At 34.9% G+C, this 24,512-nt stretch overlaps 1 protein-coding gene across 3 annotated transcripts in view; it reads right to left on the reverse strand.

Moving 5' to 3' along the window:
- ATR (ATR checkpoint kinase) overlaps nt 1–24,512 on the reverse strand; it is a 92,558-nt gene that overhangs the window by 36,630 nt on the left and 31,416 nt on the right. For all 3 annotated transcript variants that reach the window (XR_014147320.1, XM_081827341.1, XM_081827340.1), the window contains 8 exons: nt 15,493–15,699; nt 14,424–14,537; nt 11,759–11,874; nt 9,273–9,393; nt 7,874–8,011; nt 5,974–6,184; nt 3,406–3,584; nt 830–994 (listed from right to left, as the gene is read on the reverse strand). Coding sequence is in view for 2 of the 3 variants with exons in the window: in XM_081827341.1 (XP_081683467.1) it covers nt 830–994; nt 3,406–3,584; nt 5,974–6,184; nt 7,874–8,011; nt 9,273–9,393; nt 11,759–11,874; nt 14,424–14,537; nt 15,493–15,699 (1,251 nt within the window). In the remaining variant the exon portion in view is untranslated. The remainder of the gene's footprint in view (nt 1–829; nt 995–3,405; nt 3,585–5,973; nt 6,185–7,873; nt 8,012–9,272; nt 9,394–11,758; nt 11,875–14,423; nt 14,538–15,492; nt 15,700–24,512) is intronic.

Here is a 24,512-nt window from a genome sequence, read left to right on the forward strand (position 1 = left end):
TAATTTTTAGTTCAAATCAAATAAGTTCAAATCAAATAGTTCAAATCAAATCAAATCAAATAAGGAGTACTCTTTAATATTTTGTTTAAAGATTACTGGCAATACTATTTCTCACACAAAAATTAAAACTCAATGTTCACAATAACATTAATATAGATTTAGGGCTTTAGTAACTAAAAAGTTATATAGGATTATGCAGTATTCTTTAAAATTGAAAACAAGATTGTGAAAAATAAAGACCTTCTACACTGAGCTTCTGAGAAAATAAACATGTCAAATACAACAAAAAGCAATATTCCAAGATTAGAGAGAATCTAAGCCAAGATTATAAATCAGTAATTCTAAACTCCCTTCCTGTCCTTGTAAACATGAGATATGTTAACCTGCCCCCATTATAATTGTAGCTTAGTGATTCTAAGGGACCATTTCGGAAATTCACAGATGATGATAGAGGGCATGTGAAATGTGAATGTTTCCTAGGCTGTAGAAAAATCACAATTATTATTAAAAAATTGACATATATGTTATACTTTTTATTGCAAACTAAAATTGTATACATTTGAGTAACTGGACACACAGCTTAATATAAATATTATCCTCAGCAAGCCTCATTCATTTGGGGGATTTCTAAGGTCACAGAAATGGCATTGAAGGATTTTTGAGATCATCTCACATTTCTAATTTTATCATTCAGGAAACTCAAGCTCAGAGATGATTAACTATTTTCTAGACACACTGTGACACCTGTAGAGACAGTATTGAAACTAAGATCTCCAGAGTTCCTAGTTTAGGGCCTTTTCATTATGTTGCCTTTCATTTATTATCTTACCTGGTCTGGTTCTAGCTGAATAGCCCTGTCATAACAAGCAGTGGCATCCCTCAGTAGGCCAATGCTTTCATGCTCAAGGATCTGTTCTTTCAGAGATGGTTCTGCCTTTCGGATTGCGCTTACTCCAGCTACTCCATCTGGTTCATGCATAGCAGCGTACAATTTCTTTGTTCAACCATAACAAAATAATAAAATAAGAGAAAAAAACACAACTAGAAATAAAACTATAAGACCACCAATTTATGTGAAAAGAGCATACGAGAATTTTTCTCAAAGCAACAGTAAGTATTTGCTTCAAGGCAGACTTCACAGTAAACTTATAAACTTATTTCCAGGCATCTTATTATTTTAACACCTTTGTTCCACTTAAATACAAATCTACATTAGTAATTGTTATTGATAATGAGAGTTACAAAGAACAGCAAGGTCCTGAACTCTCTTTAAATCCAACTTTTGATAAATTCTGTTGAATACAGTTTAAAAGAGTTACAAAATTTTTAAATAAGTATTTTAATATATTGATATTGAGATGCCTCAAATCTGAGTTTGAAGGAGATATTCAGGATGAAGATAAAAATTTGGCAGCAATTAGCACAAAAATGTTCTTTAAAGGCAGGGGGAAAGGACATGATTTAGTAAATGAGCAGGGAGAGAGGAGAACACAGGGGCAGGGAAGGAGACTGGAGTACTTCTATATTAATAGAGAAAGAACTAACAAATGAAACTGAGAAGAGAAACCAGAGTAGTTTACAGGAAGCTGGACAATGTGATATCCCAGAAGCCATGAATAAAAGCAAATGTCTTAATGAAAAAGGAGTGGTCAAATGATTCTGTGAAATTAAGAAAATGAGAACTGGGAAACATTCATTGGATTTGGTAACATGGAGGTAACTGATTTTCTTAGCAAGAGTAGTATCAGTGGAATAGAGAAAGAAGTCTTGTTGGGGAATGGTCAAAAAATGAATGGGAAGTAAAGTGAATATAGAGAAGATAGAGTTCTTTTAAAACTGGCTACAAAGGGAGACAGAGAAATGGGCAGTATCTGAAGGAGAATGTAAGACCAAGAGAATTATTAAAAATTAAGATGGAAGATACCAGAGCGTGTCTATATACTCCAGCTGAGGAAGATAAATTATTGATACTAGAGAAAGCAGCAATATTGAAGGATTGAAATCAAGAACACAAATAGGAGGATTGAATTTTGACAGGAAGGGATCCTTCCCTAGGAATAACATAAGAGAAGAAAAAAGGATATGGTGCAGAAGTCAGTGTATTTTCAAATTTGGTGGACGTCTAACTTCCATTTTCTCCATGATGATAAAACAAGATTACTACTTGAGAGTAAGTAAGGTAGAAGCTGAGAAATGAGAAAAAATAGTCATCCTGAAGAGCAGGAAGGTAGGCTTACTAGAGAAACACAGATGGCAGTATTAAAGAGTACTGCTGAGGTCTCAGATTATAAACTTCAAGTAAAAGCAGTTAAAAATCCACTGTGACGTTTCTCCAGCAATGTTCAACTGCTTAAATGCAAGACACTGGCAAGGCAGATGGATGAGTTTATCCAAGGACGGTATTTTACAAAGTGAGTTATCACATAGAGGGAGAAAGACAAGGGTGAACATCTTTGTAAGGGAATGATTTTAATAATGAACAACAGACTCAAAGCTAAACAAGGAGAAAAATAAAGACAGGAGAAGGCTACATTTTGGATGAAGGCTATATTCATCCAAAGACTATAAGCTACCGGGGTGCCTGGCTGGCACAGCAGAAGGAGCATGAGACTCTTGATCTCAGGATTGTGTGTTCGAGCCCCATGTAGGGTGTAGAGATTACTTAAATGAATAATAAAAACTTAAAAAAAAAAAGACTATAACCTACTAATTTTTCAGTTTCTCACTACTTTTTGCTTTTGACTTGAAAAAAAAGTCTACCAATTTCTTATTTAATCACCCTGTATTAGCCCCACCTTCCCTTTTTTTTCCTTCCCCACACAATCAAAATATTATTACCTAAGCCATCATTTCACCAGCACTGTCATGCCTGATTCCTGTTACAACCAGCACATTCCCCTTCCCATCCACCCCAAATTCAGGCCCACATTTCTCATAAGAATAGCAATGGCCTGCTTCCCTTGCATCATAGCTATTTCAAACCCTCCCTCCATGACTGTCATAGTCATTTAGCTAAAATACCATTCTGACCATGGCATACCACCATTTCCAACTCCATACTGATGCCTCTATTTGAAATATCTTACCTCCTTCTTTTACCTATCTACCATCCATTCTTTAAGACCCAGCTTAGACATTGTCTCCAAGAAGCCCGTACTGACCCCTTGGTCACTCCCATCTCCTACCCCACACAGAGGATAACTTAAGTGCCTTTCCTCAGGGCACATATATATCACTTTACACCAAATTGATGTTTATCTCTCCCCACTAATCTGTAAGCTTCTAAAGTGCTCATAAATATCTAGTAGCTAGCATAGCATCTAAAACACTCAATATAATGAACAATATAAACATAAAAGACTTGCAATATTAAACATCATTAAATTTACTGTATTAATTTCAAACCTGTAAAAATCCAAGATGCTCTTGAATATTTTGTTTCTTTTCTGTAATAAATGATTCAAAGTGCATTACAGCTCGTGTGTATGCTTTGGAGCGAAAGGAAGCTACTGCCAGAGTGTCCTGAGGTATGAGGTCTAGAAAACGAGTTACACTCTGATAGTCTTCATAATCCGCAGTAGATACTAGATTATAAAAAGAAAATTGAGTGATTAAAGACTTATAAGATGAAATTTTAAAAGTGTTGATTTAAAGTCTAATTTATTTAAATTCAATTTAGTTCACTAAATAAATTAATCTAAATGTATTAGAGTATCATACTTAGAATGTAACTACCAGAGGATTACTCAGAGGAGTCTTGCTCCAACTCCATCATTATCACTTATCTTACTTGGAAATATTTAACTTTATTTGAGCTTCTGCTTCTTCATATATAAAAGGGAAGTATTAGTATTGTCCTGCCTTCCTTACAATGTTGTTGTGAGGATTAAATGTAAATCTGTATTATACCATATCATTTCACTCATATGTGGAATCTAAGAAACAAAACAAACGAACAAAGGAGAAAAAGAGAGAGAGAGAGAAACCAAGAAACAGACTCTTTAGAGAACAAACTGATGGTTACCAGAGGAGAGGTGGCTGGAGGGATGGGTGAAATAGATGATGGGGATTAAGGAGTGCACTTGTGATGAGCACCAGCTGATATATGGAAGCGTTGAATCACTATATTGTACATCTGAAACTAATATTACACTGTGTGTTAAGTAACTGAAATTTAAATAAAAACTTAAAAAAACTCTAAGAGTAAATCTGTATTAAATGCTGAAAAGATACAAAGATGATACAAAAGATACAAAGATGAGTTATATATTAATGATGACTATAAAAACACTGACAGTATAACAGTAGGGAAAAAGCAGAATTACCGAAATAGCTTCTTTTTAAAGCCTAGAATTGTTAACAATCTTTTTCCTCTGTTGCCACATAAACAATATCGACTGTTTTAACGAAAATTCAAAGTAGAAGTGCCTTTGAAGTAAAATCACAAATACTTTAGGGTAATTTTTTTCAAGAATCTAAGAAAAGACTTAAATTGGAAACTTCAAAATGAGGGCAGTCCCGTTTATGAATTCTTATTTAAAACTTATAAATTTTAGTAGCAATTCATAACAGTATGTAGAGAATAGGATAAGTTTCTTCAAAATTTAAATAATCAAGATGGCAAATTTAAAAGCAATTATATTTAAAATAAGTCCCTGATTCCATCAAAATTTGTAGATCATTTAAATTATGAGAAATGTTAAAAGTACTGTATTTTTGAACCATTACAAATGTTATTCTTAAAAACTAGTATTTCCCTTGTAATGTTAATGTTAGCAGAAATGGAGATAGAGGTTGTATTTGGTTTTATAGAACCATTTACACATGCAGAAATAGGAACAAACATCAAATTGTTAAATCAATGGAAAATATATCAATAATTAGCCATACTCCTCAGAAAGACAATCCCCCCAGATATTTATTTGCAAGTCCAAAAACTTTCAGAAAAATAAGCTATTGTGCTTAACAATAGGAATTATGTGCTTTCCTCACGTACATGAACAAGAGGGAGACACGCACAAACTGAGAACTGCGTAAGTGAAGGTCTCTTTAAGGATTGTTAAACAGTCACTTTTTTCAATTAGCCTCAAAGTCTAGGGGCAAAACATGTGATTTCCATTAAAATAGCTGAGATATACAGAAGCAGAATGAATATAATTCTGCTCACCAAATGCTTCTATCCTAGCGGGCATTTTTAACTCTAATGAGATTCCACTTTTAGTCACCTTAGTGGAAGTTGTAATACCACAGGAAAAAACCTGCACATATTTGGTATAGCAGGGTGTAATGTAGTAACATGTATTAAGCATATTTGGAGAGACCGCTGGATACCAAACACTACCAGAGACAGGAAAAACAAAAAAATAAAATGAATGAAATGAATAGAGTAGAAAAAAAGAATAGGCCATGAAATGAAATTAACAGTTGAAATTTAAAACTTACATGTGAAAAAGATTGCAGAGTACGTCATAAGTGAAAAAGGATAAAGAACACTTTACTACATATATATATGTATGTATACATCTGTATGTATATGTATGTGTATATACACATAGTACACTGAGGGGACACAGAGTAAATACACACAATACACTGAGGAGACATGGAGTAAACGGTTTAAGCATTGAGGGGTCAGTTATTAACAATATTAACGTCATTTATTTCACATTTTACAATTTATATATTCATCATCTCATTTAATCCTCAGTCCTCTAAGGGAAATAATATTAATCCTATGTTATACAAAGACAAATTAGGCATCTGTCTTGCCTAAGGTAGTGAGAATTTAAAGAGAGGTTTTCTGACTATAAATTCTCTGCTTTTTCTCAGTGAAAAGGCTACCTCGGGGAAAAAAAAGGTACGTAGGAAAATACAGGTCTTTAAAAAGCTAATGCTTAAATTACAGAATTGATACAGGAAGTAGCTAACTGGTTAATAATTAAGAGAAGAAAACAAACACAAGTTATGACTCACCAACTGAATCTACTTTATCTCTGTTTGATTTGCTTTGTGGAAATTTCTCTGCATTCAGTGCCTGAAATTTGTGTCTTGCCCATTGTGTGAGATGGTCAAGCATGGAGAACACAGTCTGTGTACTGAGTTGACATAGATCAGATGCACTGTCTTGGGTACTTATGGTATGTTGATCATCATGCTTTAGGACTGCCATAATTTCTGCATAAACCTAAGAAGAACTCATTTTATGGTTAATAATGTACCATGTAATATCATTTTGCTATTATCTTACATGTAAGACCAAGCATTCTAAGGCAACTATAAGTCAGAACAGATGAATTTATAGTCTCTAATAAAATTTTAAATGTACAATACCATATAACCCAATGGTTCTATTTTTTGGAATACACCCTAAACACATACACAAACGCTTTCACAAGTAAAAATCATCATAATGCATACCATGGCATTGTAAGAACAAAATAATTGGAAATAATCATTATTATGGCAACAGTTAAACTATGGTACAACTACAAAATGGAAGGATTATATAACACAGCATTAATAAAAAAAAGGTGGCTCAATAAATATATATTGGTAAATTTAAAAAAAGGCAAGTTGCAGAATACCTACTATGATACTATCAAAAAAAACTTTTTTTTTGATAGTACACAGTACTATTCAACAGTATACACAGTATACTGTACACAGTAATAGTACACAGTACTATTCAACAGATTAACAACTGCATTAAAAAATAAAAAGGTTTGAAAATCTACACATCAAAAAAAATTTTTTTTTAAAGATTTTATTTATTTGACAGAGAGAGAGAGAGAGAGAAAGCACAACCAGGGGGAGCAACAGAGGGAGAGGGAGAAGCAGGCTCCCTGCTAAGCAGGGAGCCTGATGCAGGGCCTGATCCCAGGACTCTGGGATCATGCCTTGAACTGAAGGCAGATGGTTAACCAACTGAGCCACCCAGGCACCCTTGAAAATATACATATCAAATTAATATCAGTGATGACCTCTGGGGATGTGGGATCAGGAATGGTAGTCAAAGGGTACACTTTTATTTGTAGAATTCAAATATTTACATTAAGAACATAGTAATACACTACTTTTTTTTTTTTTAATTATGTTAGTCACTATACATCACCAGTTTTCGATGCAGTGATCCACGATTTATTGTTTTCGTACAACCCCCAGTGCTCCATGCAGTGCCCTCCTTAATACCCATCACTGGGCTAACCCATCCCCCCACCCCCCTCCCCTCCAAAACTCTCAGTTGGTTTCTTACTACTTATGCTATAAAAAATAATCATTTTGGGGGGCACCACGTGGCTCAGTCAGTTAAGCATCCAACTCTTGATTTTGGCTTAGGTCATAATCTCAAGGACGTGGGATCGAGCCCTGCATTGGGCTCTGTGCTCAGACCTGTGTTGGGCGCCCTCTCTCTGCCCCTCTCCCCAATCCTGTTTTCTCTCTCTCTCAAGTAAGTAAATAAATCTTAAAAAAAAAATAATCATTTTTAAAAGAAGTGTTATATCTATGTGGTTAAAAAAGGAAACTTTTACAAAATATTGTAAAACAAAAACTAAAATATTCCCCTTCCCCTATCCTAATCCACAGTACTATTCACCAGGAAAAATCACTATCAGTAATTTCTTATGTATTCTTTATTTCAAAATGTTCTATGTATATTGGGGCATATATAATATATACTTTCTAATTTTCTGCACTAAGCATTGGATAATTGTTCGATAAATAAAAGGTTAAAAAGATTTTTAAGAATTAGACATGTACATACACAGCTAGCCATACACTGATCTACATTTCCTAACATGTAGCTTTTCTAATACTAATTACTAGTGGACAAATGTTTGGACAAACAGAAACCAAATAAAATGGTATCTCTCACCTCCTGCTGATCTTCTTGATTACAACCCAACAAGACATACACTAGAATATGTGGAAGAAGATAGATGGTCACCTTGAAATCATGTTTCATCATAATGCTACAGCAGGTGAAGATTTTACTGGCAAGATCATGCCGAACCTGTAAACCCAAATGGTTTAGGGACAGTAAGTAATTTTATACATTTTACTCTATTTGATTAATGTCAAAAAACCACACGAGATCATTTATCATTGCAGAGTGGGTATTCTTGTATGGAGAGGGGCATGCATACTCATGCAAAAAGGATTTCAGATCACCACCTCTCTGGTCACTCTAAATATTTCAAAATGCCTGAACTGCTGTGACCCATAAAGGCAATGTCAATCACCTCAACATAAATGGCCTTTCCCCCTTAGTTATTTTGGATGCATCATGTTTTGTTACAGATTAACCTCCCGAATTACAGTATATTTTAGTTAGATAACATTAAATTCAGGGTATTAACTCCCAGAGCACAGAGATGAGTAAAGTAACCAAAATGTATACTCTGGGCCAGTACATTAAGTGTAAGATTCACATTTTTAATAATAATAAGCAGTAATTACTATAGGGAGAAAAATGAAAAATAGAAAACTAAATTACTTGGGATTAGAGTCAAATTTTATTGTTATGACCTAACATTAGATTTGCCAACATTACTGTTCTCTTACTAAAATTTCAAGATTTTTTCCTTCTCAAATACAAACACTTAAAAAACAACACTTAAAAACTTAAAAAACAACAACAACAACAAAAAACTAAACTAAATCAAAGATTCCAGATCTGGAAGTAATTAATTTAATGGTATTCTACATTTCACATAATATATTTTCAGTATGTTCATAAAAATACAAGAAACTTGGAGCACCTATGTGGCTCAGTTGGTCACTTTTTTTTTTTTTTAAAGATTTTATTTATTTATTTATTTGAGAGAGAGAGAAAGAGAAACAGCATGAGAGGGGAGAGGGTCAGAGGGAGAAGCAGGCTCCCCGCTGAGCCAGGAGCCCGATGTGGGACTCGATCCCAGGACTCCGGGACCATGACCTGAGCCGAAGGCAGTCGCTTAACCAACTGAGCCACCCAGGCGCCCTCAGTTGGTCACTTTTTAAACAGTATCATTTCACAATGGAAAATGAACAGACATAATGTAATAGATATTTTGCAAAGACCATAGTAATTTGCTTGATAAAATAATTACCCTCTTACCCAGAAACTAGTAACAATAGAGAAATTGTTACTATTGTAAACACTTTCTACAAAAATTTCTATCACTATCAGCACACATATTTCAGTGCCTGCTATTGTGCTATATATTCAGATAGATGTTCTGGTTTCCTTTAAAATTTCTGTTCATTAAATTAATTCTGAAGAGTTCTCTTACCTTTGTTATAAGATAACCTGCCCAAGATGCTGACCATTCTGCAAAGTTATTACCTAATTTACTTAAGTAAATTGGCTTCTTTACTCCAGACCAATCTGTTGACTTCTGAGAACTCTTATACCTGTAATTTTGAAAATTTGCTTATTAATATATATATATATATATCCATCTGTTGAGAACTTCAGTATAAAACATATAAAAAACTTTATCAACTCCTTCACCACTATTCCACTACTGCCTTGCTTTACTAAAATATGGCTAAAGACACTACTCTTCCTATATCCTTGTTAATAGTGGGGTGGAAAGTCATCCTGCATGCCCCAAGTACTTTAAAGGATTTGAGTCTGCCTCCTCCTCTTCCTCAGTGCTCCTTTCTGATCCTTTCTACTCCATTTTGTATAAGAAAGATTTGTTCCTTTGAGGTTCAAGCCACCCAGGCATACCATTCTCTACTCCTCAATTATGGGTATCTATTAAACTCGCTGATTATCAAACTCACTGATAACTTTAGTACATTTCTGGGTTTTCTTTTTTCCCTATGTCTTACCATCCTGAGTGACTTCAATGGCTGGCTGGACCAACTAATCAAACTCAAAACTTCCCAATGACTTTTTCCTCTGTTTCTTTATCAGGACTCCCTTGCCAATACAAAAAAACTTCTTCACTTCCAAAATGAACTACTTAGGTATCTTACTCTATAGCCCTACCTTCCTAAATTTCTAGTTCTTTCACCCAGTTATGCTAACACATTGGCTCTCTATCACTGAGATCTTCTGTCCCTTGACCCTGTTAAACTCTCCTGATCTGTAATATGTTCATTACTTCTTTCCTTAACCAGCGTGGTCTTCATGGTCCTTCACTTCAAGAACTCTCTTATTAATATTCTCTACCCATTCCATTGCTTCATTGTTTTTACCAGCTGTGCCCATCTGTTTCTACACATAAAAGGTTCTAAATTTAAAAGGTTTCTAAATATAAAGAGATATCTAGCAAATAGGTATGCATACTTAAGGGCTTTTATAAAGAAATTACTACAAGGCTAGGCACTATACCAGAGCTCAAAGAAGTAAAGTAATTTATCCATGGTCACATATCTAGTAAGTATGTGACCAAGTATACTCTATAATTTTATAGATTTCAATCAGTCTTTTAAAGATTTTTTTTTTTTTTAAGATTTTTTATTTATTTTTTGACAGAGAGACACAGCGAGATAGGGAACACAAGCATAGAGAGTGGGAGAGGGAGAAGCAGGCTCCCTGCAGAGCAGGGAGCCTGATGCAGGGCTCGATCCCAGGACCCTGGGATCATGACCTGAGCTGAAGGCAGACGCTTAACGACTGAGCCACCCAGGCGCCCCTCTTTTAAAGATTTTATTTATTTGTCAGACAGAGCGAGAGAAAGAGAAGGCACAAGCAGGGGGAGCGGCAGGCAGAGGGAAAAGCAGGCTCCCTGCTAAGCAGGGAGCCCGATGGGGGACTCAATCCCAGGACTCTGGAATCATGACCTGAGCCGAAGGCAGATGCTTAATCGACTGAGCCACCCAGGTGTCCAGATTTCAATCAGTCCTAACAGAATTATTAAAATTGAAAAAGAGGTTAGAATATACTTTTTTTTTTTTAAAAAAAAAAAGAAGAGGGAGAAAATATCTTCATGAAGAGAAGTTGGAGGGTTGAAATCTCTAATCTCTAGTTGGGGTTACTAATGGCTTTGGAACTAGCTTTAAACTCTTAAATTTCTATATTAATTATGCCTATCAAAAGCTTATTAAACTCATATTCAATTTAGAGTGGATTCTTTCAAAGTATCACTGACTGAATTAAAAAAAATCAATCATTTTAGCTTCAATAAATTCATCTAAATATTTAAAATTATAGAATTTAACCAATGAGCAGACTGTACTTTTCATTTTGACAAGATTATAGGCATCATCCCAGTGGAAAATACATTATCAGACTACTGAAAATACTTTTAATGCTAAAAAATTATATCAAACGTAACATTAATTTTATAAGGCGCCTAGGGTGGCTCAGTTGGTTAAGCGTCTGACTCTTGGTTTCGGCTCAAGTCATGGTCTCATGGGTGGTGGGATCAGGACCCACATTGGGCTCTGCACTGAGTGGGGAGTCTGCTTGAAGATTCTCTCTCCCTCTGCCCCTCCTCCCGCACATGCACGATCTCTTGCGCTCTCTAAAATAAATAAATAAATCTTTAAAAAAATGACATTAGGGGCGCCTGGGTGGCTCAGTCGTTAAGCGTCTGCCTTCGGCTCAGGTCATGATCCCAGGGTCCTGGGATCGAGCCCCACATCGGGCTCTCTGCTCGGCGGGAAGCCTGCTTCTCCCTCTCCCCCTCCCTCTGCTTGTGTTCCCTCTCTCGCTGTGTTTCTCTCTGTCAAATAAATAAAATCTTTAAAAAAAAAAAAAATGACACTAATTTTATAAAGTTAAAAACAATTTTATAAAAATGGTTTTAATGAGTTTACAGACCTAGTATTTAGATGAGGTTCCAGGATTTCCCGAACATGCTCAGGAAATCTCCTCCACAGCTGGTGACCTGGGCCATCAGTCTGCATCTCTCTACAGTCATAAATAGAAAGTAACTCCTACAAATACATTATTTTACATTTGTAAATCTATAGTGAAGCAGATAAATCTTTATGCTCATCAACATTCTATACATAATTGTGATAAAAATAATTTTTAAATATATAGAATTATAAAATTTGGGGGTTGCGAACTTCCTTAGGACATCTATTTCAATGCTTAAAACCATTTAGGTGACTATTTAAGGTCATAAAGCTGTGACTACGTACTACTTGAACATGAAGGCAGTTTGTGTTCTATACATATAATATGTACTGGAATCTAAGATTAAGAGCTATTTGGAGGAAAAAGTGGATTTGTCTATATTTGCAGCAGTATAATTCTTTGATTAACAAAATCAACTACAAATCCAAAATAGTTTTAAAAATTCAAAATATCTCAAATTCTAGGTATAAAATACTGAGCTTAAAATTGTGAAAAGAAGGGGCTCCTGGCTAGCTCAGCAGGTAGAATATACGACTCTTGATCTCAGGGTTGTGAGTTCAAGCCCCACTCTGGTGATAAGAGTTTTACTTAAAAAAGAAATTATGAAAAGAACATGCAAATGTTAAAGACCATTTTACTATTCAAGCCCCCAAATTAAATGGTTTTATTTTACTTTCCTGAAAATAAAACTGAGATTTTATAAATGAAAAAAATCTTTGCCTCTAATATTAATATTCAAAACAAGACAAATATGTTAGGATATTCTATCTTCTATCACCTAATTACTCTTTCTTTCCAATTCCACTGAACATAACCATTTGCAATAGATGTATTCCTAATATTTATAAATATAAGCACTGTCTAGAAAAATACATACTTTATATTTAGTATTTTTTAGTAAAAGGAAGTATATGAGAAGTTCAAATACAGAAATATTCAGAACCCATTTTCATTTAACTTCAAAATATTAGTAAAATTTTATTTGAAGCCAGCTTTTTTGATGTTTGGCAAAGTCACTCTAGCTACAAAAACCCTCTTAGGCAGATCAGCAATTCTCTCTTTTTAGGGGGGACCATTTATACTCTTAAAAAAGACTAATATACCTACAATTGTAGACCTTGCTTCGTATTTCACTGAAAAGAACAGAAGCAATCCAAAGAGACTTCCATAACTCCTACCCACATACCTACCCAGCCTTCTCTCCTCTTACTACAGATGAATTGCTTTTGTTTTTAATTAAGGCTACCCCTCCACTTGCACATTATATTCCACATCTTTCTGCCTATTAAAAGTAGTATTACATCAATTCTTTCCTACATCATCTATTCTCCTCTCTGAATTGTTCCCAAGCAACATATAAGCATACTGTTATTTCTCCTATCTTCACTCCTCTTTCCTTCCCAGCTACTATTTCATTCTTCCACTCTCCCTTAAAGACACTTTCTTGTCTTCTGAAACACCACGTTCTCCTACCTTACTGGCAGCCCCTTCTCAGTTTTCTTACTTATTCCCTGCTTTTCTCACTGATCTCTCAGTGTCCAGGGCTCAATTACTAGAATCTTTTTACCTGTACTCCCACTCTTGATCATCTTATCCAGGATCACAATTTTAAATACCATCTCTATAATGAATACCTCCATATTTATATCTGAAACTGAGACCACTCATCATGAATTCCAGACCTGAATATCTAACAAAACAAAGAAAATTTTTTAAAATAAATTTTTGAAAAAAAATCATAAAAAAAGGGCAAAGAAAGCCAAACTGGAAAAATATTTATTACATGTATGATTGACAAAGGGTTAATTTCTATTATACACAAATAAGTCTTAAATAGCAATAAAAAAGATCTATACCAAGAGAAAAATGGGCAAAGATCCATCTAGAGAAAATTTGCCCAAAAAAGCAATAAATATTAAAGGATGATGATATACCTCTCTCATAATTAAATGCTATTACAGTAAAATGGTACTATTTTTTACTCTGTCACATTGACAAAGATTTAAAATTCTGATAAAAGGCCGGTATGTCAAAGAAGTATAAACTGGGGAAACTTTTTTTGATAAAATTTATCAAATGTAAATTCTGTACTGCTCTGTGACATATTTTAACTTCTAGATGTTTATATTATTGCTATATTCACTCAAGTGCTCAGAAATATATGTATGTTCTCTGAAGCATTTCTTATAAAAGCAAAACATTGAACACATTCTAAATGTGTTAAATAAATTTCTTAAACAAATTATGGTACATCCATATTGAATATTAAGTAACTGAAAAGAATGAATTAGAGACCTATGTACTGAAACGGAAAATTACCCAAGATAGACTATTGAACACAAAAGAAAATCAAGTTACAGAACATCATAAGTAATATGACCTCCTTGTGTGGTGGAAAAGACATATATATTTGTTAAATACACAGAAAATTTTCCAAAGTATCTATAATAATCTGTTGAGAGAGTACACTTCTATACTCTGAAATTTTATCATGAACTTATATTATGATCATTATGAACTTTGATAATGATAGTTTGCAAAAATAAGTTTCAACATACAGATTTACAACTTTCTTACTAGAATTCAGTAACACAAAGCCAGTACTGACTATACATACTCTTACCTGAATGGCGTAAGCAGCTGAATCTTGAGCCCGGCTATTATCTGCATATGCAAGGTAAGCTCTTGTTAGTTCCATCAATAATCCAAAGGCGAAGATTGAATCTTCTACTCCAGTCTCAATAAAAAAAAAGAAAAGAAAAAGAAAAAAATCAAGTCTAAGGTGCATAAATTTTTTTAAACTGTACTGTGCCTTACATGGTTAATTTAACTTAGTTACCTAGGTGAATTTAACTTAGAAAAGGAAAGGACATTAAGGTTTAAACTAAGTTTAGTACCAAGGCTAAAACATAATCTGTAGCCAAGAAACCAAACCTAAGGCTTTTTAGACTTTATAAAGAGTATTAGAATCGTTCGACTCCTGCAGAGCTCCAACAATTTTCTTTTTTTTTTGGTTTTGATTTGTTGTTGTTGCTGAAGATTTTATTTTTAAGTAATCTCTACACTCAATGTGACCCTGAGATCAAGAATCACACGATCTTCCGACTAAGCCAGCCAGGTGCCCCTCATTTCTGTTTTTTTTTAACCTTTAAAAAGAAAATTGTATATACAGCATTTCCTAAATTGCATGCTGTAGAAGCCTAGTCATTTGAGACACTTGAAGAAATAATTTTAACATACCCTCCTTTTGGATGTGCATAGTGCATACATTAAATGATACATCAGATGTTCTGTTTGATTCTGTTTTACAGGATTTCTCAAACATTTGACCATGGAAACTTTTCTATACACTCACTATTATGACACCCTGGGAAATTAGTTTCCCATGAAAACACTTAGCAATAGTGTTGAAATAGTAATATTTAAATAATTAATTAGGTTTTAACTATTTGTCATCATTAGGTTGGGAAGCTTTTTAAAAACACAGCACACTAGTCTGGACTCCAACTTTACTGTTTTTGGCACTAGATATCTGCAAATAGTATTAAGGAATAAACTATGAAGTTACCTAAATTGTCTAGTTTAGATCATATTGCCACTAAGGATAACCTGAATAGTTCTTTGTAAATGAAATATAGAAATTCAAATAGGACAGAGAACTCTTCTTGTCATTTCAAATTACCATTACTTACCACAAATGTAAAATCTTTTCCTTGGCTTTCAGTTGTTGAGAAATCTAGTCGACCTGGATCTATTGCCCCCAATTCCCCTAAACATTCCCCACAGAGCAACCGAGCTTGAGAGTTTGCATCTTGACACCCTTTCAAAAGCACTGTCACCAACTGTGAGATAACAGGTTCCACTGTTTCACTATCTGTTGCATATTTTATCAGTTTTTCCTAAAAGTAGAAAGAAAATTTTTACATAACTTCAGCAAACTAGTATATTTTCCTAAATAGAAACTAACTTAATGTTAAGGAATATATGATATAAACATTGATAAAATTAAATTCTGATATCTGCAAGTCTTTTCAGCTCTTTTTTGATGAGTTCACACAATATAGTTCATAATACATTCTGTGGGATTATAATCATTTAGAAAGTTTTAATCTTTAATCCATTAAGCAGTTACTGAGAATTATTACATGAGTATACAAAAACAAGTAAGACATAGACTTCTCCCAGCAAGTTCCCTGTCTAAGGGGAAAATAGACATGTAAATAAGTAATTAAAATATCATATGGTATGTACAATAACAAGTATATTTACAAGGTAAGGAAGCAATCAAGAAGATAAAAGAACTCAGGGTAACGTTTCAAGGATAGAGGACAGATACTTAAGTAAGTCAACAAGGAATAGCTATTACTTAAAAGAAGAAGACTGAAAAGCGTATATGAAACCAGCAGAGTAGGAGAAAAAAATAAAGGGGAAAGGGTTCCGTGGTGATAAGGAAACAATACATTGGTTTAAGTAATCTTTTTTCATCAGTCTCCTGAGGATGCTGTAACGAAGATGCTGTTAAGTAAGAAGCAAAAGTAAAGCACACATGAGGATCTCAAACTCCATGTTAAAAATATGATTCAAGTTAGAGTAATCATTTCAAAAGAAAAATAAAGACATTTTATCTCATTAAGAGTCTTTTTTTTTTTTTTAAAGATTTTATTTATTTGAGAGAGAGAGTGAGAGAGAGAAAGAGCACAAGAGGGGGGAGCGGGAGAGGGAGAAGCAGACTCCCTGCTGAGCAGGGAGCCCGATGCGGGACTTGATCCCGGGACTCCAGGATCATGACCTGAGCCGAAGGCAGTCGCTTAACCAACTGAGCCACCCAGGCGCCCTCATTAAGAGTCTTTAACAGTCGATCACTTAAATAACATTACAGATTAATTCAGGTATAAATACTTAAAAATGAGCTAGTAATCAATAAATAGCAAAACTAATATAAGAAATTATAAACATTTACTCACATGCTAAAACTAGAAAATATAAGATCACTTTAGTTGGCAGAGATAAATTTAGTTCAAGGCAATACTCGTTATGAAACACTAAATGAAAGGTAATTTAAAAATATACTTACCTCCTATGTATGTATTTATTTATTTATTTAAAGATTTTATTTATTTGACAGAGAGAGACACAGCAAGAGAGGGAACACAAGCAGAGGGAGTGGGAGAGGGAGAAGCAGGCTTCCCGCTGAGCAAGGAGCCTGGGGCTTGATCCCAGGAGCCTGGGATCATGACCTGAGCCGAAGGCAGACGCCTAATGACTGAGTCACCCAGGCGCCCCTCCTGTGTATTTAAAAATGTTTTGACTTCTAGGTTAGACAAATTAAAGTTTCATTTTTCAGCAAAAATACTGAGTTCCAAAAATGAATGTGTGTTCAATGCCTCTATTTAAAAAGGTTTTTAACATATGGACCCAATTTTATCATTTTCCAAATGCCTGATCACTTGTCAAAACAAATTTGTTTGCTCTAATTATTTGAAATATGATTTTTATCATATCCTAGAAGTCTATATACATAAAGGTCTATGCTTGAACTTTCTATTCTTTCTCACTGGTCTGTTTATTCATGCACCAGAATCACACTGTTATAATTACAGAGGCTATAGAGTATGTTACTATCTAGTAGGGATACTAAATGCTTATAGTTGCTTTTTTCCTCCCTGACTTTTCTTAGCTTTTTTTTTTTTTTTAAAGATTTATTTGACAGAGAGAGACAGTAAGAGCAGGAACACAAACAGGGGGAGTGGGAGAGGGAGAAGCAGGCTTCCCGCTGAGCAGGGAGCTCAATGAGAGGCTCGATCCCAGGACCTGGATCATGACCTGAGTCCAAGGCAGATGCTTAACAACTGAGCCACCCAGGCACCTCTTCTTAGCTGTTTTTATATGTTTATTTTCCCATATGAACATTAGTATGAACTTTTGTAGTTAAAAAAACAAGCAAGTTCTTGGCATTCCTTTGGGATATCATTAAATTTATAAAATAATCTAGAGAGAACTGAAATCTTTGTAATACTAAGGCAACCTACCAGATAAATACGGGATGCTTTCCATTTGTTTAAATCTACTACATTTTTGTGTCTTTCTGGAGTGTTTCAAGGTTTTTCTTTATTGGTTTATACATTTCTCATTATGCTTATTCCTAAATATATTATCTTTTTCTGTTGCTATTGTAAGTTGGGTTTTCCAACAAATCTTCTACCTGGTTATTGCTTATTATATGAAAATTATTTTTTATATGTTGACTTTATATCCTCCTATCTTACTGAATTAGCCTGTTATCTGAGTTAGTTTTATTGATAACTCTCTACAGTTTTTCAAGTATATTAGCCTATCATCTACCAATAGAAATTCTTTTACAGGGGCACCTGGGTGGCTCAGCCCGTTAAGCATCTGCCTTTGGCTCAGGTCCAGGGTCCTGGGATCAAGCCCCACATCGAGCTCTCTACTCAGCGGGGAGTCTGCTTCTCCCTCTGCCCTCCCCCACTCGATCTCCCCCCCCCTTTCAAAAATAAATTTAAAAATCTTTTTTAAAAAATTCTTTTACGGGGCACCTGGGTGGCTCAGTCGTTAAGCGTCTGCCTTCCGCTCACGTCATGATCCCGGGGTCCTGGGATCGAGCCCCGCATCAGGCTCCCTGCTCGGCAGGAAGCCTGCTTCTCCCTCTCCCCCTCCCCCTGCTTGTGTTCCCTCTCTTGCTATGTCTCTGTCAAATAAATAAATAAATCTTTAAAAAAAAAATTCTTTTACATTTTTCCCAATTCTTATGATTCTGACTGCTTATGCTTATCTAAAGTCATTGGGTGATACTTTCAGCTGAATGTTAAATTGTAGTGGAGATAATGAGTAAGCTTGCTTTAGTGGGAATGCGTCTTATTTTCCCATTATGTGTATGTATGTATGTATGCATGCATGTATACAAATATATACATACATATATATGTATTAAGGTAGTATCCATCAATTCTTATTTTCTTGGTTGTTTTTATCTCAAGTGGATGTTATAGTTTGTCAAAGGCTTTTTCGGCATCTATGGAAATAATGGTATGATTTTCCTCCTTAGATATATGAATATAGTGAATTTTATTAATGAATTGCTAAATAAGAACCATCCTTGCAATCCTGGAATAAATTACAGTTGGTCATGGTATTATTTTCTTAATGTGAAACTGAATTGTTTGATAATATTTCACTTAGAATTTTTCGTATCGGTATTTGTAAGTGGATAATGAAATTTAATTTGTTTCGTGATAGCACTAAACTCATGGAGTTTAGTGAACATTGTTACATAATATTCCTCAAAAAAACTGGATGTTTTCCTTCATTTTCTATGCTCCAAAACAATTTAAAACAGCATTTGGACTATCTGGTTTTTGAAGATTTCGTAAAAATCCCCCTGTGAAATCACTGGGCCTGGTGCTTTCCTCTAGAGGTAATTCTTTTATAATATTCTCTAATTCTCCAAAGAAATTAGTCTTTCTTCTGGAGTCAATTTTGACAAACTGTATTTTCCAGGGAAAATATCCAAGTTTGCAAATGTATTTGCACAGAAGGGTACAAAGTAGTTTGTCATTTTAAAAAATATTTCCTTTGTTTCAATGGTTATTTCTGTCTTGTCATTTCCTATTTACAAATTTGTGCTCTCTTTTTGTTCTTCATTAGGTTAGATATTTATCTATTTTGCTAATGTTTTCCAAAGAACTAGATTTATTTTTTTTGTTCTCTGTATCATTAATTTCTACTTTTATTTTTTATTACTTTCTTGCTGTGCTTTGTTGAAATTTAGTTCACATACTATAAATTCACTCTTTTAAAGTATATAAATCAGTATTTAGTATATTTACAAGGTGTAGTACAAGCGCAACCATTACTTCTAATTCCAGAACAATTTTTTTTTTTTTAAAGATTTTATTTATTTATTCATGAGAGAGAGAGGCAGAGCGAGAAGCAGGCTCCCAAGGAGCAGGGAGCCCGATGCGGGACTCGATCCCAGGACCCTGGGATCATGACCTGAGCCGAAGGCAGACGCTTAACCATCTGAGCCACCCAGGCGCCCGCAGAACAATTTTTTGAAGATTTATTTATTTTAGAGAGAGAGAGAGAGTGAGGAGGGGCAGAGGAGAGAGAATCCTGAAGCTGACTCCCCAGTGAATGGGGGGGGGCCTCAATCCCAGGACTTCGAGATCATGACTTAAGCTGAAATCAAGAGTCAGCCGCTCAACCCAAATAAGCCACCCAGGCGCCCCATTCCAGAACATTTTTATCACCCAAAAGGTAACTGTACCTCTTTTTTTTTTTTTTTTTTAAAGATTTTATTTATTTATTTGAGACAGAGAATGAGAGACAGAGAGCATGAGAGGGAGGAGGGTCAGAGGGAGAAGCAGACTCCCTGCCGAGCAGGGAGACCGATGTGGGACTCGATCCCGGGACTCCAGGATCATGACCTGAGCCGAAGGCAGTCGCTCAACCAACTGAGCCACCCAGGCGCCCCGGTAACTGTACCTCTTAGTGGTCACTCCCCATTTCCCCCATCCTCCCAGCCACAGGAAACCACTAATCTACCTTCTGTCTCCTTGGACTGCTCATTCAGGAGAATATATACATATGTATTTATAATGTATCTTCTTTGTGAATTTTGTATCTTCTTCATGAATTATGGCTTTTAGCATTATGAAGTGCCCTTTTTCTGTCATATTTAATGCTTTTTTGGTTTCAATTCTTTACCATCTAGTGGCAGAATGCGAATTCCTGCTTTCTTATTATTTCCACTTACTGGTTATAAATTTGTTCATCTCTTTATTTTTAGCGTTCCTAAATTACTCTTTTTAGATGTATGTACTGCATATAGCATAGAGTTTGTTTTTGCATTGTAAGTCAAATTATAAATTCTTTTCTTTTAAGGTCTCTCACATTTATTAATATGACTGATATCTTCGGCCTCAATTCTGTCATATTTTTTACAATACTGTATGTATTATAATAACTGTATTTTTCCTCTGGTGTGTTTTATTTGCTTTAAAAATTATTTTAGTACGGCAGAAAGTTGATACTTTTGTTCTAAAGGCATCCTCTATACTAATACCTTTTTTAACGTTTCCAGTCCTTTTTTCTTATTTAACCTTATGTAACTGTTTTACCAGCTTGAAAGGGTGTATCTTGGCTCCCAGTTTTTGCCTATGCAACAATTACTGGGCTTATTTTATTTATATCTCACTGTTTCTCTTCTCCCATTTAAAAAAATTACATTATTTCTACTTTATTAGAATATTTAACATTCATATGTAATTCCCCCATCTTTGTTCTCAATGTTGCTTTAGTCTTAATTCTATAATTATATATGAACAGTAAACATCAGTCCTTCTGCCAAAGTCTCCCCAGTCTTCTCTTGATTACCTGAAGCCGTTCTCTAATATATCTCTTAGGAAGGTTTTGCTTTTACAAACAGTATTCCTTCAATTCTTGTATGTTTACAACTGTGTTTCTTACCTGTGTTAGTCTAAGGATAGCTTGACTCATTCTTTACTCATACTTTATGCCCTTGACATTTTAAAAACTGCGCTACCCTCTCAGCTACTGTGTTGAGAAGTCTGAGTCTAACCTATTTATCATATTCTTCTAAGGATTTTTCAAAAAACATTTTTGCCTGTAGGTCCTGAATATTTATTATTAAAGTCTAAAGTATTTATCAGACTTGACTATTCTGAGGTCAATTTTCTCAGGTACACAATTGGGTCATTTCAACATGTAGATTTAGGCCTTTTTCTTTCAGAAGTTTTCTTATAGTTCTAAATATTAATTCTGTTCTGTTGTTTTATTTTTCTTCTTCAGAGACTCTAATTTAGTGTATGTGAAATCTGAAAACCTTCCATTTCAACCACTTTTTTGATCCTATTCACTCCTTTTTTAAACTTTTTCATTCTCTTGGTTATTTTTTTGCCTTTCCTCAGTGCTCCTTACTAATAGTCAAATATATCCTCTCGGGGCACCTGGGTGGCTCAGTGCTTAAGCGTCTGCCTTCGGCTCAGGTCATGATCCCGGAGTCCTGGGATCAAGCCCCGCATCGGGCTCCCTGCTCAGCGGGGAGCCTGCTTCTCCCTCTCCCTCTGCTGCTGCTCCCCTACTTGGGCTCTCTCTGTCAAATAAATAAAATCTTTAAACAAAAACAAAACAAAAAACAAATATATCCTCTCCTGTGGTCCTTATAGTTTAATCTTCATTTCTTAAGTTTTTCTTTTCTGAATTCAGTCACCTCTTATTTCACATCTTTTTGGTTTTTGTCCATTTCTCTTGCTTTTTAAATTTTTCATTTAATTTTCTTTTCGTATCTGCAAACGATTGTTTGAAATATTTAATTCAGGCTGTAGTGCTAAGTCTAGTTTTCTTCTGCTTAATGGTTAGCATTGAGGGAGGAACTGATATCAACCAAAAGATTTGATTTTCATTTTTTTTGTCTTACAAAAACCTTATATGTATAGAATATATTTTTTTATTTATACTGTAGACCCTCTATAATAGCTGTATGCAGTAACAGTAAGGGTTTTATAGTGGCTTGCAAGATTCCTATTTCATGAATACTCTCTTCTGTCAGCCTAGTGAAATATAGTTTTTTTCATAAGTAGCTTTTGGGGAAGGAGAGTAGGGGGAGAATCTGGCACATCTGTGATCTTATAGATTTCTTTTTATTTCGACAGGAACCTTAAAACTCTCTTACTTTCTTCTTTACGTTTACAATTAAGTCTCCAAAGAATGTCCCCATCCTCCTGTTCTTTCAGTTCTCCCCAGACATAATGATTTTCAGAGACTACAGCCTTAGGATCTGTACACTTTAAAGTACCTTCCTTGTAGCCAGAGCTCTGATGTGCCACATCCTGGACCTACTTTTTGAGTGGGACCATCTTTGTTGATTTTATCTTTGCTTCATTATCCTTGGTTCCTCCACTCCACTCTCTTCTTTTTCATATAGTCTTCTCAGAATCTAACTGCTCTTAACATAAACTTGTGACATGAGCTCCAGATAGCTCCACTGCTTATACGTAATCTGAAGTTCATAGTATTCGCAGTCTCACAGTTATACTGAAGGTATGAATTATATGTGGATTTACTTGCTCTCCTTGTCGCTCTCTATGCTTTGGAGGGTATGTAGAGATTCAGATTTAGGCTTCCAATATTATCCTAGTATAACTTGGAGGTCTCTAGCAGCTTTATTTTCAATGGGCTCATTCTCGGATTTGTAATCATTAGCAAATCTGTTTTTTTACTGGAATTCTGCATTAGCAGCAAAGTTTATTTTGGCCTCAATACAAACGCCCTGTCCTACTGGGATTTTACCATAGACATTCACCTCAACATGAGTAGGATCAATTTTCAGAAAGAGATTATATAGTTGCTCAGTTTGATCTACAGCCTGATTTTTCTGACACAGAAATAAAAACTTCTTGCTATCCACTGACCTTCGGTGTCATTTTTATCCTTCAAAAATGTAGATGCCTCCTTAAAAGTAAGGAGTATAAACTGTCATTTCTTTAATGTCAATGACCCTCTGGGGGCTCCCCATTAGAACAGGGCTTTTGCAGGATCAGTCCATCAAAACAGTCAAGTATCTAAGGCTACAGTAGCATCATCTTATTAACTGTCACACCATCTTTTAGAGTTTACTTCGTCACTACATTATACCCAATTATTTCTTTAGCCAGTTATACCACAACTTTAGATCTAATTATTTAAAACACCTCCTTTCAACGTACTCATGAAGTATCTTTTCCTCTCCCTCTGGTTAAGATCTGAACTTTTAAAAGAGTATCTTTTGCATTTGTTCTTTCATGGACTCTCACAGCATTCACTACAAAGACTCTGACTTCTAAGCCTGTTTTCTTACATCAGTTTCTTGCTCTCGTATTGCTATAGGTTCAGCCATATTCTAGAGCTGCAATGTCCATTATCATAGCCACTATCCACATGAAGCTATTTAAATTTAAATTAAACAAAATTAAATAAAATTAAATATCCAGTTCTTTAATCACACATTTTAAGTGCTCAAAAGAGCCACATGTGGCTAGCAGTTACAACTGGACAGTGCACGTACAGAACATTTCCATCTTCACCGAAAATTCTTTTGGACACTGTTATTCTAGAACTTAACTGATTGCTTTCAACACTGACGTTACCTTCTTGCCATACTTGGAAAAAAACAAAACATTTCCTTCTCTCTTTTTGTGAGGTGTTTTAGGCCAGTATCTGTGGGGATATACCTGGGAAGACATGTGTCTCTGGATGTCTTCCCTTCTTTTCTTAATTTCCCTGACACCTCTAAGCCATTGTCTTTGGTTTCTTCTTACTAACCTAAAGTAAATTTATCCAGTTATATATTGATTCTAAACTAGATTAGACCTTACTTTAAAATATCCTATAACAATCTGTGGCCATTACATCTTACTCAGACTCTATCTGATCTTCAAGACTCCTGCAAGTACACTTACCTTCTTACTCTGCCTAGCTAATCTATTGGCACTGGGGCTTCACATTGAAGGAAGGCTTCTCAGGGTATTACCAGATGTGATTTTTCTTTTGTGACAAAGTTGGGCAATTGTGGCTTTTCCCTAAGAATATAAGCAATCTCCTTAAATTCTCAGATTTAGCCATTTATATCTAAGAGGTAATGATCAATATAAAGTTTCCTTAAATTAGGCCAGAATCATGTCATCTGCTTAGAAAT

This window comes from Leptonychotes weddellii, chromosome 1, assembly GCF_054177405.1.
Source record: "Leptonychotes weddellii isolate Sample4059 chromosome 1, ASM5417740v2, whole genome shotgun sequence".
Lineage (NCBI taxonomy): Eukaryota > Metazoa > Chordata > Mammalia > Carnivora > Phocidae > Leptonychotes > Leptonychotes weddellii.